The following is an 18,085-nucleotide window of genomic DNA, read 5'->3' as shown; positions in this document are numbered from 1 at the left end:
GAGTTCTTCACGGTTTCCTTTTTAAGTTGTATTTACCTGATTTGAGAAACAGTACGGTTCGGGCACTGGTAAATGGGAAATAGAGCCTTTCACCTTTAGATTGCCACTTTCAGTCTAGCACTGGGGAGTAGTACCTGGAAGCATTGCTAATGGCTGTTCAGTAGGCTATGTGAAATAAACTGGTTTCTGTCTTAGAGCTTTATGCTGCTGTAATATGTGAGCACAGATAAGTGATCTCAGTTCAGTTCCATGTGAACGCGTCCCCTCTCCCCACCCTCTCCACAATTAGCACTGTTTAGTAGTTGCCTCAAAATAGAGTCCAAAGAATGTGATTGGCATATTGAGACTGATGCCATGTCCTTCTGTTTCAGGATTGAGGTTGTGCTGTTATTGCCTGTCCTGTGTGTATTCTTTGACAAAGGACAAGTCTCCAGAGCAATCAGTCTGGCCCCTTGAGCAAGCACTACAGTTCATATTTAGAAAGTAATAATCCACCTTGAAGTGCAACTTCTGTTAGAAAGAATGGAGAAGTATACAGGGGGCCAAACAAAACAGAAGCTTTTCTTCTTAGAGCAGAATTAACCGATGCATTGTATTGGCAGATAATTGCTTTGCTTAAGTTTAGAACTCCGGTCCAAATACTAATTAACACATGCATCCAATTTTCTCAGTCTTTCAGGGATGTATTTGAGTTTTGGTTTGAATATCTGCCATAGAAGGAAAATTAAACATTTATGGCGTGTTACAGGTCATGAAACCAAAGCAATGCTGAATAACAGCGGCCCTCGTTACAAACGCAGTAAATTGGAAAGGAGAGTGAACATTGATGTCCTTTGGTGTGTTCTGCTTCTGATTTTAATGTGTTTAATTGGTGCTTTAGGTAAGTAAAGTATAAGGATCTGCAAAGTAGTTTGTTTGTTTGTTTGTTTGTTTGTTTGTTTGTTTGTTGTCTCATCCACCCCCCTTTTCTCTGCAGGTTTTTTAGTGCTTTATTTTTGAGGTTGTCAGTGCGATGGGATCTAGGAATAAAAGAATAGTCTGACTCTTTCAGCAAGGATACTCTTTGCCCAACAGTAACTGAGTTAAGAATGAAGAGTGATCTGAAATAAATTAATATCAACTAGCTAAATTTCTTGTATACCTAGTAGGCCTAGGCCAGGGGTGGGAAAACTATGGGCTGGATCTGGCCCCTCAGGGCTTTGGATCCGGCCAGTGGGATTGCCACCCCCATGGTGCCACGGGCTCCGGGAAGCAGCCGGCACCACGTCCCTGCGTCCCCCTCTGTGCGCTGCTCTTGCCTGTGGGTACCTCCCCCGAAGCTCCCGTTGGCCGGGAACGGGGAACTGCAGCCAATGGGAGTTTCGGGGGAGGTACCCACAGGCAAGGGCAGTGTGCGGAGCTCCTTGCCTTCCCTCCCGCAGGGGCCACAGGGACGTGGTGCTGGCCGCTTCCCAGGGCGGCGCAGGGTGGGGCCAGGGCCAGGGAAGGCAGGCAGGGAGCCTGCCCTGGCCCCAATGCATGCCGCTGCCACCCCGGAGCCGCTCCAGGTAAGCGGTACTGGGCCGAAGCCTGAATGCCTCCTGCAACCCAACTCCCTGCCCTGAGCCCCCTGCTGCACCCCGCACCCCTCCTGCACCCCAACCCCCTTCTCTGAGCCCCCTCATACACACCGCACCCCTCCTCTGCCCCAGCCCCTTGCCCTGAGCCCCTTCCTGCACACCACACTCCCTTCCACACCCTGCACCCCAACCCCCTGTCCCAGCCCTGCATGCAATTTCCCCACTCGGATGTGGCCCTTGGGCCAAACAGTTTGCTGACCCCTGGCCTAGGCATTGAAAGTTGAAGATTGAGGCTTATCTGTGCTATGAAATGTGCCACCGTTTTCAGGAAATCTTAAAAACTGTTTTAACTCCCACAGTTACACTGCCTGTATGGATGAGGTACTGGTGTCCAGCTCACTTCTGGGTGCAATTTAAAGTGGTTCCATAAATAGTTTAGGTCCCAAGCTCCTCAAAAGCTGCCTCTCTCCTTGTGTGATACTTCATCAGCTGAGCTGCATACAGTGCTTAAGTTCACGGTCTCTTGTTCCGTTCAGAGAGGCCTGGAGGGAGGATATTCTCAGTGAAAGGCCTTCAACTTGGGATCGTGCTTCCCCAGCTGGTCTTCCATTGACCTTACTGGTAATGCTGCAAAGCTCATATTTCCTCCTAAGTCCCTTTCTGGGAAAAAAGGCTGACAGGATGGTATTGGATGGAGAGTCTAAGTTTGCATGGGTTTTGGGGGAGTTTATATTTTGGACATTGGTTAAATTTAATACTTGCACTCAGCTGCCTGTCCATTTTATTATCCAAATAAGCCAGTTTGTAAAAAATTTACTGAAACGCTCTTAGTCCTGGAGTACATTGGTGGTACAAGTTTTTAAGGTTGGATTTTTAAAACCATTTTCTAACAGCCAGTGTTGTAATTGAGACAGGACCTACTTTTTGCCCTCATTCTGCATAGCCTGGATAAGCCACGGTTTACAAGCTAAAGGTGTTGCCCACACAAGCTCCTGGGAGGCACTTCATTGTTGGTATTTTCCAGAAATAAAAGAAAAATCCTTTGAAGCTTATATTAACTGTATCTTTCTAACATTCCCATTGGATTGTGGATGAGTAGTTAAATAAATAATCAAAGTGCTACTTGCCCCTGCTCTTCATGCAATCCTATGGCAACCTTCATTCATAAATTAGAATAGGCAAAGTGAGAGGAGGAGTTTGTTTTGATTAACTCTTTCTTGAGAAACCAAAAAGCTGAAGTCTAGTTGTTGTTAGGCACCAGGCTTTAAACCTCTTCCAGTTTTTGTTCAGCTTGACACTAAACTATGGGCCAGTGTATGTACAACTAACTCTTTTTTTTTTTTTTTTTTAAAGGTCATGGAATTTGGTTAAGGAGCTATTCGGAGATGCCTCTTTTTAATGTCCCTGAGCCCAATGGAAAATCCACTCCACCAGCATTAGCAGGGTTTTATATGTTTTGGACAATGATCATTTTATTACAGGTAACTTCACCTTAAACAGAATGGGCCAGATTCTGCTCTCATTTACGCTCGTGTATATCTGGAGTAACTCTTGACTTCAGTGAAGTTACTTTTATTTACACTGGTGTAACTGGATCGGAATTTGGTTTCATAATCATCAGATTATCTAGCTGCATGTAATCCACTCATTTTATTTTGTCAGGTCTTGATCCCGATTTCTCTCTATGTTTCAATCGAAGTTGTCAAATTGGGACAAATCTATTTAATTCAGAATGATATTGACTTGTACCATGAGAAAACTGACTCCACTATTCAGTGTCGAGCGCTGAATATCTCTGAAGACTTAGGTCAAATCCAGTATATCTTCTCCGACAAGACCGGAACCCTCACTGAGAACAAAATGGTTTTCCGGAGATGCAGCATTGCAGGACAGGAATATTGCCATGAGGAGAATGGTAAGGAATGAAATATTAAGGCAACATTCGTACCTTCTTTATTCTTGCAGAAGTTGAAAGGTTTGATAGGGTAGATTGCATGTCAAGTCCATTTGGCAGACCCATGCACAGTAGCATGGAGAAGCGGGAATGCAGGCTAACCCTATTAGCAACAGTGCTTCTGCCCTATGTGTGAACTGTGGAGCGTTATCCATACATTGCCTTCTGTGCTAAGAGTCTTGAGAACTGTGGTGAGTGAGCTAGTATGCAGATAGTTATGTTTCTATTCACTGTGCTGGAGAGAGACTTTATTCTTTTCTTTTTTTTCTTTTTTAACTCTGGCTGACTGAACTTCACTGGAATTCAATCACTGCGCTCTGCCTCTCTCCATGAAATTTTGGAAACTCTGTCACTGGGAAACTGCAAATAATCTTGCCTCTTTTTTTTAAGTAGTGAGCCAGGCATAATATCTTCACAGTATTTTAGGGTGCAGCTGCCCAGTTCATCACCATGGTAGAGACATGAAAATATCCTTCCTCACTCCATGGAGCATTGTTTTAGGCCTCAATTCAGCATGTGGGTATTTAAAAGCACAAGTAGTCCCATTGAAATTGTATGCTTAAATTTAGCCACATACTTATATGTTTTGCTGAGTCCAGACCTTAGTGACTTCACTAATGTTAGTGCACAAACAAATTCATCTGCACGCATAGCAGATATGTAGTAATTTGATGAACTGACATTCAACTAGCAAAGACCTGCACTTCTATTCTAGCATGCTTTGTTTAGAATGCCTGTAAACTGGCGTATCACAATAGGTGGAAATATTATTAACTTAAATTTAGAAACCCGTGTACTGAGTTATGAACACTCTGTGTCCTATATATGAGTGACATTCTGTATCTAGCTCTCAGTAGCCTATTAATTGCCCACTGGGAGTCAAGTGTTTTTATTAGTGGCTTTGTATTTTTAAAAATGCATAAACAAACTATGGGATGGAACTGTAGACATAGGAGGAAGTTATATACAACATCACAGACTTTTCCACTTAATTTGATCATTGGTTAATTTAGCTGTCTGGCTAAGTTGGATCAAAAATACAGGAATATAATGTATTTCAATCACTTTGTGCAGGTACTATTAGATAATACTGCTCACTGCAGAAATCTGCCATTTAATCAGTAGGCAAGGCCAATGTTCTGTACTTGATCAAAGAGGATTGAACCAAAGTGAGATCATGATAATACATGCTTAGTAAAACTAGTGGTATTCACAATATAGTGTTTACTATTGCTGTGATTGATGTAACAAGAAAAGGAGTACTTGTGGCACCTTAGACTAACAAATTTATTTGAGCATAAGCTTTCGTGAGCTACAGCTCACTTCATCAGATGCATTCAGTGGAAAATACAGTGTAGAGATTTATGTACATAGAGAACATGAAACAATCGGTGTTACCATACACACTGTAACCAGAGTGATCACTTAGGTGAGCTATTACCAGCAAGAGAGCAGGGGAGGGGAGGGGAGGGGAGGGGGAGAGGGAGTGAGCCTTTTGTAGTGATAATCAAGGTAAGCCATTTCCAGCAGTTGACAAGAACGTCTGAGGAACAGTGGGGGGGGGGGGGTGGATAAACATGGGGAAATAGTTTTACTTTGTGTAATGACCCATCCACTCCCAGCCTCTATTCAAGCCTAAGTTAATTGTATCCAGTTTGCAAATTAATTCCAATTCAGCAGTCTCTCGTTGGAGTCTGTTTTTGAAGGTTTTTTGTTGAAGTATTGCCACTTTTAGGTCTGTATAATCGAGTGACCAGAGAGACTGAAGTGTTCTCCAACTGGTTTTTGAATGTTACAATTCTTGACGTCTGATTTGTGTCCATTTATTCTTTTACATAGAGACTGTCCAGTTTGACCAATGTACATGGCAGAGGGGCATTGCTGGCACATGATGGCATATATCACATTGGTAGATGTGCAGGTGAACGAGCCTCTGATATTATGGCTGATGTGATTAGGCCCTATGATGGTGTCCCTGAATAGATATGAGGACACAGTTGACAACGGGCTTTGTTGCAAGGATAGGTTCCTGGGTTAGTGGTTCTGTTGCATGGTGTGTGGTTGCTAGTGAGTATTTGCTTCAGGTTGGGGGGCTGTCTGTAAGCAAGGACTGGCCTGTCTCCCAAGATCTGTGAGAGTGATGGGTCGTCCTTCAGGATAGGTTGTAGATCCTTTGATGATGCGTTGGAGAGGTTTTAGTTGGGGGCTGAAGGTGACGGCTAGTGGTGTTCTGTTATTTTCTTTGTTGGGCCTGTCCTGTGGTAGGTGACTTCTGGGTACTCTTCTGGCTCTGTCAATCTGTTTCTTCACTTCAGCAGGTGGGTATAGTAGTTGTAAGAATGCTTGATAGAGATCTTGTAGGTGTTTATCTCTGTCTGAGGGGTTGGAGCAAATGCGGTTGTATCGCAGAGCTTGGCTGTAGACAATGGATCGTGTGGTGTGGTCTGGATGAAAGCTGGAGGCATATAGGTAGGAATAGCGGTCAGTAGGTTTCCAGTATAGGGTGGTGTTTATGTGACCATCGCTTATTAGATTCAAAAACCAGTTGGAGAACACTTCAATCTCTCTGGTCATTCTATTACAGACCTAAAAGTGGCAATACGTTAACAAAAAAACTTCAGAAACAGACTCCAACGAGAGACTGCTGAATTGGAATTAATTTGCAAACTGGATACAATTAATTTAGGCTTGAATAGAGACTGGGAGTGGATGGGTCATTACACAAAGTAAAACTATTTCCCCATGTTTATCCACCCCCCCCCCCCCACACTGTTCCTCAGACGTTCTTGTCAACTGCTGGAAATGGCCCACCTTGATTATCACTACAAAAGGTTTTCCTCCCCCAACCCCCTCCCCCCCCGCTCTCCTGCTGGTAATAGCTCACCTGTGATCACTCTGGTTACAGTGTGTATGGTAACACCCATTGTTTCATGTTCTCTGTGTATATAAATCTCCCCACTGTATTTTCCACTGAATGCATCCAGTGAAGTGAGCTGTAGCTCACGAAAGCTTATGCTCAAATAAATTGGTTAGTCTCTAAGGTGCCACAAGTACTCCTTTTCTTTTTGCGAATACAGACTAACACAGCTGCTACTCTGAAACCTGTCATTGATGTAACAGTTCGTTATGCAAACTAGATACACCACCTAGTGGCCACATTGAAAGAGATTGATCAGTTTCTCAATGTTATGGAAACACACTTGCTTAGAAACCAGTTTTAAAAAATAATTTCTGCATAAATTTTTGAGTAGTGTATGGAGCAGATACAATAATACTGGTGATTCCCTCACATTTCACATATGCACAAATTTAGAAGAAAGTGGGGACAGTAACAGATATTAAAAATATGAAGAAAACTTCCATCAGCTTCCAATTTTTAAACCCTCATTAAAACAATAAAAAAATGTAAATAGAGAAAGTATACTGAAAAGCTAATGAAATAATAAAAAAGTTTTAAGAAGAAATAAACTGATGACTGTATAGTACATATCAGAAGTTATTTGTACGGCAATAGCACCTAGAGGCTGCCTGTCAAGGATCAGAGCCCTCTTGTGCTAGTTGCTGTACATCCACTAGTCGTTTTCTGTGTGTGTGCTGGTCTGTCAGTATCACCTTAATAAAATACCATAATGTTCGCTATAGGTCCAGTTGTTTCATGTTGTGCCCTGGTGGCTGGGGGTGGGTCATGTATTTATCGATGGTGACATTTGAATACAAAAACAGTGTAAATACAGCATGAAGAATCCTAGGGACAGTTTGTTTTCATTATTTATTTATTTGTTTGTTTGTTTGTTTGTTTAAAGGATTTGGAGGGGATCCACAAATTGGTTAATTTTGTAGATGCAGCTTTTTAGAACATTGCACAGGATTTTTATTCACATATCTCCTGTTTTAGACAATAGGAGTTGCATTGCAGAAACCCAGTGGAATCGTTGGGTATATGCCACTTAATCTATGTGTATACATTTGTGCTTATTAATATACATACACTCACATTGCCCAGGATACAAGAGTCGAGAAGCACATAATTGTGTTGATCACAGTGGCTGTGTTGCCTTATAATGCTCTTACCATAATGATCTTGTAATGTGCTAAGTAGTCTCAGTGTCCTCTGTGTCAGTACTACTGCTCTCTGTATCAATATCACTAGCACGTGCTTTGATGATGTTATATGTGGTGCAGGAGGTGAGGGACTTCACCTGAAGTCTTCTGTATTTCATAGTTGGAGCAGTCATGATAGCAGGTACCAGAACTTTGCACTGGAGGTAATGAGGCCCTAATACAAGACCCTATTGGAGTAGCACATTTGTAAGGTCACTGATTTCAGCCATACTTCCCTTCAGTTACCACATTTTATTTTATAAACCATGTGACATCTTCACAAAACTGTTATTTGTTCCTGTTGCAGAAAATATCAGATTATGAAAACAAACATTTTTGGTGGATGAAAACTATGACTAGTAGACATGTCTTTTACTAGAGATTTCCTTGCACTGTAGTTGCGTAAGGAAGAGTGTCAGTGGAAGGGCATGTAACACAGACAATCTTCTTGAAAAAACAGTCTCAGCTTTCAAGTGAACGAGTTGTGTGTCTCGTAGTCTCATAGACTTTAAGATCAGAAGGGACCATCGTTATCATCTAGTCTGACCGCCTGTAGACTGCAGACCACCTTCACATGATTCAGATTAATTTCTGGAATACATACAACATGAGGGCAGCCATTTTGAATATTACTCAGTTCCTTCCTCATACCTTTATCTTTACCGCTTCCCCAGTTCCCTAGGTTCCTGCAGCCTGAATCCTTTCCTCCAGTATTTTGCCATCATCCGTCACCTAGGCTGTCTCCTTCCCTGGTTTGGCTGTTTCCCTAATAGAGGCTATTGTTGTTCACAGTTTGAATTTTTAACTTAGAGCCGCTCTATGATATGTGAGCTCTTATTTTAAAAAAATATTTTTTTCTCTATTCGTATTGAGGCAAAGGAGATAATAGCCTGAACCCTCCTTTCCAGGTTGTCTCCATGATCAGTGGTGCCCCCTGGGAGGAGTTTGGAATCATCAAAATGCCAAATTCGGCAAATAGGGACTATGGTCTCCTAAACTGGGGGAAGGGGAGGATTTTATTTATGCCTGAGGGTGGGAACCAGACCTCCCCCACACATGACACGCATGATTCAGGTTTTACTGACCAGTTATTGTACTGATGAAACCAGCTTTTCAGTTGTAAAAATTGATAAATCAAAAAAGTTCTTTTCTCAAACAGATAAACTTCAGGCAGGATTCACAGAGCCCTTATTAAAAGTGATACTTGTGCTGCCAAACCAGTGTCCATGTGATCAGTGTGTTGGCTGTTTTGTTTTGCTTTTGATTAAAATATATGTAATCCATTTTTACACACATGTACACAATTCCGTGTTTTAAAGTTCATATGTCAGGCTTCCACCTGATGATTTGAGCTTGTAATATTGGACAAATGAGGGATTCTTCTTGGTGGCTGAAATGTGATTTCCCCCTCTCATTAGCCAAGAGGCTGGAATCCTATCAAGAGGCTGATTCAGATGATGAAGATTTAACAGATGCTCTGTGTGGTTCGTTGAGCCGCATGCCAAAGCAGAAGTTGCACAGCTGCAGGATAGTGAGTCGGCCTTTGAACTCCAAGTCTTTAAATCGGCTGGCTGGTAGCTGTTCTGCCTTAGGAGAGAAAGATGGAGTCAGTAACATTCCACACTCAAGACATGTAGCTTTCAGCAGCCCCATTGTAAGTATAACTTGATGTCTTTTGATCTTAAATATCTGAAGTAACTCATGAAGACATCTGATTCTTTTTCTTTAAAATTGAATAGATCATTTTGTCTTATCTGAAATCCTTTCTGTTTTCCTTCAAAAAGAACTGAAAAAGTGCCTCCCCACAGCTGTAATTTGTAATTGATATGTTTTTAAATGATGGCAAAAATAAAATGTGGATTTGCAGCTTTTAAAGCGAGGCCAGAATTGAATTGGGAGCATGAGGTGTTCGTTCATGGTCATCCCTTTCTAAACTGTTCACATAAAGCTAGAGGAGAAGGATAGTCCAATGGTTAGGGTAACAGATTCAATTTTCTGTTCTTCCACAGACTGCCAGTATGACTTTGGACAAGTTGCATAGCTTCTCTGTGCCTCGGTTCCCTACCTGTAAAATGGGGCTAATAGCACTTCTGTACCTCACTGGGGTGGTGTGAGGATAAACAGGGGTTCTCAAACTGGGGGTTGTGACCCTTCACGGCATCACAAGGTGGTTACATGGGGGTCGCAAGCTGTCAGTTCCATGGGGCTGACAGCCCTGAACCCCCATTAAATTAAATTACTCCCACCCCCATTTTTAATTTGTAAGTGGGGGTCACACTCAAAGGTTTGCTGTGTGAAAAGGGGTCACCTATACAAAAAGTTTGAAAACCCCTTGGATAAATTGTGAGTTGCTCAGATGCTACAGTGATGGGTGCCAGATAAATACCTAAGATAGCTAGCTCAAAGGGCTTGCCTATGAAGCAATTGTTTGTTTGATGACATATATTTGATACGCACAGTGTGTTATGCATGGCAGTGCATAAAAACACTTAAAAGTGTTTTTAATGTTTGTATTAGATAATGCAAGTGCTACTAAATAATTCAGATCACCAGCGCGTCTGCATTGAATCTTGCTGGCATAATTCCAAAAGCGCACCAGCTGAAATGAATAAATCAAATGTAATCAGCATTTGCCGTGTTGCTTTGAGAGGGTTTTTAAACCTTATAGGTGTGGGTAAGCAGTTTTCCAGCCTAATGCACCAAGTTTTGGGAGCAAAAATGCTGCCCGCACCATGTATGTCCTTTATAAATGAGACTTAAAGTAACATTAAATAGGTGGTGGCTCAGTTTTATTTAATTTCTGCTGAAGTGCTCATGAGTAAGGCTAAGATTTTTGTCGCTGTTATTTTTAATAAAAGTCACGGACAGGTCACGGGCAACAAACAACATCTCCAGTGAGCCCATGACCTGTCTGTGACTTTACTAAAAATAACTGGGGCGCAGAGCTAGGTACGGGGGAGAAATGACAACTGGAGTCCTGGGGATCGGGGGGTGGGGGGCGCGAACAGGCTGAGCCCCACAGCCACAGGGCGGGCTCACAGACCCGGCTCCGGTGCTGGCTGCAGGGCAAGGGTACACAGTCCCAGCTCCAGCCACAGGGGGAGGGGTGGTGATGGCCCTGGGAAGCTGCGGGGCAGGGGCACGCAGTCCCGGCTGCAGCCCCCGCTGGAAGCCACAGGGCAGGGACGCACGGCCCCCACTGACAGCTGAAGCTGAAGAAGTCCATGGAGGTCCAGTAAAGTTCCGGAATCCGTGACTTCTGTGACCTCTGTGACTCAATCATATCCTTACTCATGAGCTAATGCTTGTGAAGACTGCATTCTGTCTATGTAGATATGAAATTCACCCTGTGCAGAAGGCTAGCACAAGGTCAAGGCACATTCAAGTCCCACTTACATCCTGGAGTGCATAAGTGGCACTTTGCCTGGCGCTGGCCCCTCTGAATTGGGGTGAAGATCATCCCCTGTGAGAAATATCCAAGTTCCGAATGCGGCATATCCTACCCCTTTCCTCTGCAGATGCAGGAGGAGGGCTGGTAGCAAAAGAATTCTGGTATGCAAAGGGATGGGGGAACAATTTAAAGGTTTACGCTCATGAAATTAGGATGGTGGGGAAGTGGAAATCTGTGTTTAGGGTTCAAAATTAACAATGCTCATGCAGGAAAAAGACCTGGGTATCAGTGGCCAGCTTCATAAAGATCTCTACTCAATGTGCTGCTGTGATTAAAAAAAAGACAACAAAATATTAGAATACACGAGGGATTAGGATAAGACTTCCGGGGGGGGGGGGGGGCACATTATAGTCTGCCTATTGAATAGGTTCTTAAATCTTCCTCAGAAGCATCTGGTGCCAGCCATTGTTGGAGACAGGATACTGGTCTAGATGGACTGTGTCTGATCCAGTATGTCAGTTCCTATGGTCCTATGAATTATCATGCACTGAAAACTACCAGTGTTTAAGGACCTGCTCCTACAAAGTGCTGACGACACCTGTGACATGCTGCATATATCAGGGTGCTCGCCTCTCTCCCAGAAGTGCTCCGCATCTAGCAGGACGGAGCCTTTGTTAGCAGGAGGACATTGCCCAAACTTCTCTAATCCCTCCATGTTATAAACTGTAGTAGGTTTTACTTTTTCAGTTTTAGATTAACTTCCCTGCAGCAGCTGCAGGAGGAGTTTGGGGAGTGATTATTCTATTTATATGCACTTCTAAGAGTACTCTATTCATTGTAAAGTCTTGCAACACTGAAACTGTCTTGTGCCAGGAACCACATCAGGCCTTTTGGAACTATATGGTAAAAGGATATCTATTTTATTTGATCAACAGGAAACTGATGTTGTTCCAGACGCAAAGCTCATGGAGAAATTTAGTCAAATTACCTGTCATTCATATGCACAATCAGAAGAAACTGACAGAGAGCCATCCTTGGAGACAGTATACATCACTGACTTCTTTCTTGCTCTGGCAATTTGTAATACTGTGGTAGTTTCAGCTCCTAACCAACCACGTCAAAAGGTAAGGAAGAAAAATCTGCTACTCAAGTTGTCACGCTTCTGGCTGCTGCAGCATATTATAACTTTTCATGTGTTCCCTATAGTCTTGTTTGCATGGGGAGAAAAAAAGGCACTGCCATTTAAAAGTGGTCATTTCCCCCTCCATTGGTTTGCTGGAAGGAAAAGAATGATTGTACAGTTGAAACTGAACAGTCCAGTAAGTTAATGCATAATATACAGCTAGCAAAAGTTTCCAGTGAAGTGAGGCTTGTCTTGAATACTTTATACTACGGGTGTCAATTAATTAACTCAAAAAAATTAATCGCAATTAAGAAAATTAATCGCAATAAATCACAGTTTTAATCGGACTGTTAAATAATAGAATACCAATTGAAATGTATTAAATATTTTTGGATGTTTTTCTACATTTTCAAATATATTGATTTAAATTACAACACACAATACAAAGTGCACAGTGCTCATTTTATATTATTATTTTTATTACAAATATTTGCACTGTAAAAATGATAAACAAAAGAAATAGTATTTTTCAGTTCACCTCATACAAGTACTGTAGTGCAATCTCTTTATCGTGAAAGTGCAATTTACAAATGTAGATTTTTTTTTTTTTTTTTTTTTGGTTACATAACTGCACTCAAAAACAAAACAATGTAAAACTTTAGAGCCTACAAGTCCACTCAGCCCTACTTCTTGTTCAGCCAGTCGCTAAGACAAACAAGTTTGTTTACATTTACGGGAGATAATGTTGCCCTCTTCTTATTTACAATGTCACCAAAAAGTGAGAAAAAGCATTCACATGGCACTTTTGTAGCTGGCATTGCAAGGTATTTACGTGCCAGATATGCTAAACATTCATATGCCCCTTCATGCGTCAGCCACCATTCCAGAGGACATGCTTCCATGCTGATGATGCTCATGTTGTTCATTTTAAGAACACTTTCACTACAGATTTGACAAAACGCAAAGAAGGTACCAATGTGAGACTTCTAAAGATAGCTACAGCACTCGACCCAAGGTTTAAGAATCTGAAGTGCCTTCCAAAATCTGAAAGGGACAAGGTGTGGAACATGCTGTGAGAAGTCTTAAAAGAACAACACTGATGCGGAAACTACAGAATCCAAACCACTAAAAAAGAAAATCAGCTTTCTGCTGGTGGCATCTGACTCAGATGATGGAAGTGAACATGTGTCTGTCTGCACTGCTTTGGATCGTTGCCGAGCAGAACCCGTCATCAGCATGGATACATCCTCTGGAATGTGGGTTGAAGCTTGAAGGGACATAGGAATCTTTAGCGCATCTGGCACGTAAATATCTTGCAACACTGGCTACAACAGTGCCATGCGAATGTCTGTTCTCACTTTCAGGTGACATTGTAAACAAGAAGCAGGCAACATTATCTCCTGCAAATGTAAACAAACTTGTGTGTCTGAGTGACTGACTGACCAAGAAGTAGGACTGAATGGACTTGTAGGCTCTAAAGTTTTACATTGTTTTGTTTTGGAATGCAGTTACGTAACAAAGAAAATCTACATTTGTAAGTTGCACTTTCATGATAAGAGATTGCACTACAGTACTTGTACGGGATGAATTGAAAAATACTATTTATTTTATTTTTTACAGCACAAATATTTGTAATAAAAATTAAATATAAAGTGGGCACTGTACACTTTGTGTTCTGTGCTGTAATTGAAATCAATATATTTGAAAATGTAGAAAACATCCAAAAATATTTAAATAAATGGTATTCCATTATTGTTTAATTGTGTGATTAATTTGTTTAATTGCTTGACAGCCCTACTTACTTTTTACGAGAGGGACTCTAAAATTAAGTTGGATTTGCCATTTTTACTGTGTTCTATTCACCAATAAGATGTCTGATTTTAATGCCCCATCCAGTATGAAAAATGTGGTGTATAGCAAACCGTAACTGCCTCCTGGCATTACTACAAAGCTAGGGAGAGCCTGCTGTTCCGTTTTGTACTGTAATAATAGTAATAACTAAAACATACCTAGCAGCTGGGATGCATTGCTAAGGCACAAAAGCTATTTTGTGGGTAGTGATCTTCCTCTTTGCAGTAATAAAGTATCACTTTATGTTTGTAACTGGAACTCGTTGGTTTTTTTTTTTAAAAAAATTAAATTGAATTTATCCTCTGAGTAGCCTTATTTTAGAAAAGGCTAGGGTTGAACTTCCCTCAAAAAGCATGTGATGACTGTAAGTAAATGACACTTAATTGAAAACTTGTGCCTCCTGCTAAATGGCAGGGTTTCAAACTTACAATTGGGTGCAGATCTTTAGAGTGTCATATTTGTGAATTTGGCTTTGCTGCTGCATTCAAAAAATTGTTGATGGGAAAAAAATAGCTTATTTCCCCTAAGCAATAATACAAAAAACTCCTTTCCAATCACCCTAACCTAATTCACACATGGAAAATACACTATAAAAATTTTAAATAGTAAAATACATTCCATAACTCTTTTAGAGTTTTTAATTCTTCAGGGTGCTTTATAACCACAAGACATTAGCTGTTTGCAGTAGATTGTAAGCTATTAACTGTAGTACTGTTCTTATCAGTGTCCAATAGACTAAACCGAGCATTTTGTATTAATATTTTCTATGTAAGTCCAAATAATAAAAAAAGCGCTTCTAAAGGATTTTATTTCTAAAAGTTATTTTTAGGTGATTGTCACTTTTTTGTGGGGCAGGTTTAATCCTTGCACTCATCTGACTGATTCAGAATAAGCAGAATAAAACTTTAAGTCCATTTTCTGTGAAATTAAAAAAAGTTAGAAAGTAAGTCATGCTATTTGTTTCATTATTGGCCCAAATTCTAGAAATGGACCACAGTCATTAACTAGACATGGAATGAGTGTAATTTTACGAATCTGAAGTGCGTTTACAGTTGATGTGTTTGGAATCTAATTACCTATGGGTTTGGCTGAATTTATTTAATAGAATGATACAGTAATATATATAAAATATAATTTAAGTCCAAAAAAATCTACATTGAAGTTGAAATAAGCGATATATTAAGAATAATATCCTTGCTGAAATAAAATACCTCTATTACTAAATGAAATTGTTTCAGCACACTTATAAATGTGTTTGCTGATTTTTTAATTTTGTTGCAGATGAGACTATCTTCGCTAGGTAGAATGCCTATTAAATCCCTTGAGGAAATCAAACAGATGTTCCAGAGGTTGTCAGTCCGAAGGCTGAGTTCATCACCAGTTCCAAGTGCAAAGGAGTCATCATCTGAGAGCCCTAGTACTTTTGTGAGCAAACTATCTATTTTCAGAGTGAAGCTGGCTTCTCCTGCCATAGAAGGGGTGGCCCAAACGGCTAATGAACCTCAGGCTACCGATAGCCTACAATGCACCAAAGTACCTCCACTTGGACCACTAGATAGAGTGGACGTAGCTGCAGGCAGTGAGCACTGTGATGCTGGATCATCTCTTGAACGATCTATATCTAAGCTGTGTTATGAGGCTGAGAGCCCTGATGAAGCTGCACTAGTTCATGCTGCCAAGGCTTACAAATGCACTTTACAGTCTAGGACTCCTGATCAAGTTACTGTGGACCTGGCTGCTTTGGGATCTTTGACATTTCAGCTTTTGCACATATTGCCTTTTGACTCAGTACGAAAAAGAATGTCAGTAGTAGTTAGACATCCGCTCTCCAACAAAGTGGTGGTGTACACGAAAGGTGCAGACTCGGTCATTATGGATTTGTTGTGGACTGGACCTGCAGGTACATACAGAACTTTGTCAGCTCTTGGTTTCACCTTTGTATCTCTCAAGAGTAATTAATTGATTAACATTTTTTTGGAGTGACACGTAAAAGAAGGTAAATAACTACACAGACCTACCTCAGTCAACAGTTCCGTGGTTCCTGTGCTCCCACAGAAATATTTAGTTGTTCATTCCTGAGGTACCACTGTGACAGGTGTTCTACAGACACCCAAGAAAGTGAGGAAAATTGGGGTTCAAGACCTCAATTCAGCAAAATACATAGACGCTGCTGAACTTTAAGCACATATGTATACCCATTGAAGAGAATGGGACTATTCCTGTGCTTAAAGCAAAGCACCTGCTCAAGTATTGTGCTGAATTCAGACCCCCCCATTATGATAGTAACACATCTTATTAATGAAAGTATGAAATACACTCTATTGGAGTTAGACAGTGTCCAGTCTTTATTTATGTCAACCGTTCTGAGTTCTAAGAACTTCTAATATTAGATGTTGTCACCCGATGTATGATCTCTAACCTGTGTCTGTAGAGTTCTGTGGCACCTTTTACTTGTGCCTGTATATTTATGTGGCAAACACTTTTGAACTCTGCAGCAGGAAACACTGACTTCTGTAGTACAATTCCTTGTTTGCTGTTGCACTGTAATGATTGATTTACATGAAATGGAAAACACCAACTGCTTTTTATTGAAGGTCATTGAGGGCAAGCAACCAGGTCTTCTTAACTATATGGATCAGTGGTAAATATCTCAGTTTATTATTCTTGTTATCATTATTTTTATTTTTAATCAAGGAAAAATGTTTGATATTTTTTAGATTTGGGAAAACTCAGGGTGGGCATTTTCTAAAAGTGCTCAGTGTTGCCCTGACTCTTCTCCCATTGAAATCAAAGGGAGTTTTACCATTGATTTAAGTGGGAGAACAGTTAGCCCAATACAGAGTACTTTTGCAAATCCCACCCTTTGATTTTTGGTCTAATATGACCCAAAGAGTGTCCTTTTAATCCTCTCCCAGCTAACCCATGGACAGAGCAAGACATTCTGGTATGGTCACCAAACATGTGACCTGAATATGATTTGCAAATATAAAGATCTGTTTAAAAGTTAAAATAATACTTGTTTTACTTTTATTTTTAGACCTGCTCTTTTGAAAGTCTGTCAGTAAGTAAACGCCAACAATGGATATTTTACTCTTCCCTCTCCCCCCCCCCCCCTTTTTTTTAAATTTCAGATGATGACAAATCAGAAATGGAACAAAAGAAAATTAAGGAAAGAACTCAGAAACACTTAGATGATTATGCCAGAAGAGGACTGCGCACATTGTGTATAGCTAAAAAGGTAACTTGTGAAGAGATTTATGGTAGTTCATGAAATGACATACTTTCTCTGGAATGTGGAGTGCTATAGCTGTGAGACATACATCACTACTTCTAAACAAATGATTGCATATCGGCACTAGACTTTTATTTTTAATTTAGTGTGATTTGAAGAGAGATTAGTAAATTGACCTGTGCTACTGCATAACTTCACTTTTAACAGTCATAGCTGGTGGCAGTGGAGGATGTCAGATGGCTTAATGTCTACAACTTTATCCATAAAATTGTGATTAACAAATAGTTAACCCGGTTTTCTGAGTAAGACATGTGGGAGGTGAGTAGGGTTAGGGAAATGCTCACAAAATATGAGAGGCTTGCTCAGTTTGGGGGTTTGTTACAAACCCCAGTGAACTTGGGCCAGTTTTGTGGCTTCACTTTCAGACCATGTACAGTTGACAGTGCTGTGTGGTTTGAATGCAAAATGTCATTTTGACATTTCAGCTGAGTTTCATTTTGGATTTTGAGCTGCCCAGAAATTCAAAGTATAGCTCAGCAGTAATGAAAGGGGAAGAAATGTCCCAAACCTCTCTGCAAAGCAAAACCTCAGAGGTTGTGTAGCTCAAGCACTGAGTAGAGCTGAGGCTTTTATCTCTGTGTTTTTTCCCCTCTTCCTCCACAGGTGATGAGTGATGCAGAATATGCTGAATGGTTAAATAGTCATTTTTTAGCAGAAACCAGTATTGACAATAAGGAAGAGCTGCTGCTTGAATCTGCCATGAAGCTTGAGAACAAGTTAACACTTCTTGGTAGGTAGAAAACACTATTACTTGCTGGAAATCCTTTATTTCACTTAAAATCTGCTTGAATAAATGGATTCATTTTGCAAGGCA

General features: G+C 40.8%; 1 protein-coding gene across 2 annotated transcripts in view; it reads left to right on the top strand.

Annotated features, from left to right (window-relative positions):
* ATP10D (ATPase phospholipid transporting 10D (putative)) overlaps positions 1-18,085 on the top strand; it is a 113,432-nt gene that overhangs the window by 74,352 nt on the left and 20,995 nt on the right. For both annotated transcript variants that reach the window (XM_074951462.1, XM_074951460.1), the window contains exons 7-14: positions 749-880; positions 2,913-3,040; positions 3,222-3,474; positions 9,033-9,268; positions 11,941-12,129; positions 15,261-15,879; positions 17,111-17,217; positions 17,875-18,001. In XM_074951462.1, the coding sequence (XP_074807563.1) occupies positions 749-880; positions 2,913-3,040; positions 3,222-3,474; positions 9,033-9,268; positions 11,941-12,129; positions 15,261-15,879; positions 17,111-17,217; positions 17,875-18,001 (1,791 nt within the window). The remainder of the gene's footprint in view (positions 1-748; positions 881-2,912; positions 3,041-3,221; positions 3,475-9,032; positions 9,269-11,940; positions 12,130-15,260; positions 15,880-17,110; positions 17,218-17,874; positions 18,002-18,085) is intronic.

This window comes from Natator depressus, chromosome 4 (assembly GCF_965152275.1).
Source record: "Natator depressus isolate rNatDep1 chromosome 4, rNatDep2.hap1, whole genome shotgun sequence".
NCBI lineage: Eukaryota > Metazoa > Chordata > Testudines > Cheloniidae > Natator > Natator depressus.
Note: the sequence above shows the minus strand (reverse complement) of the source record. Positions and strands in the feature narration are given on the sequence as shown.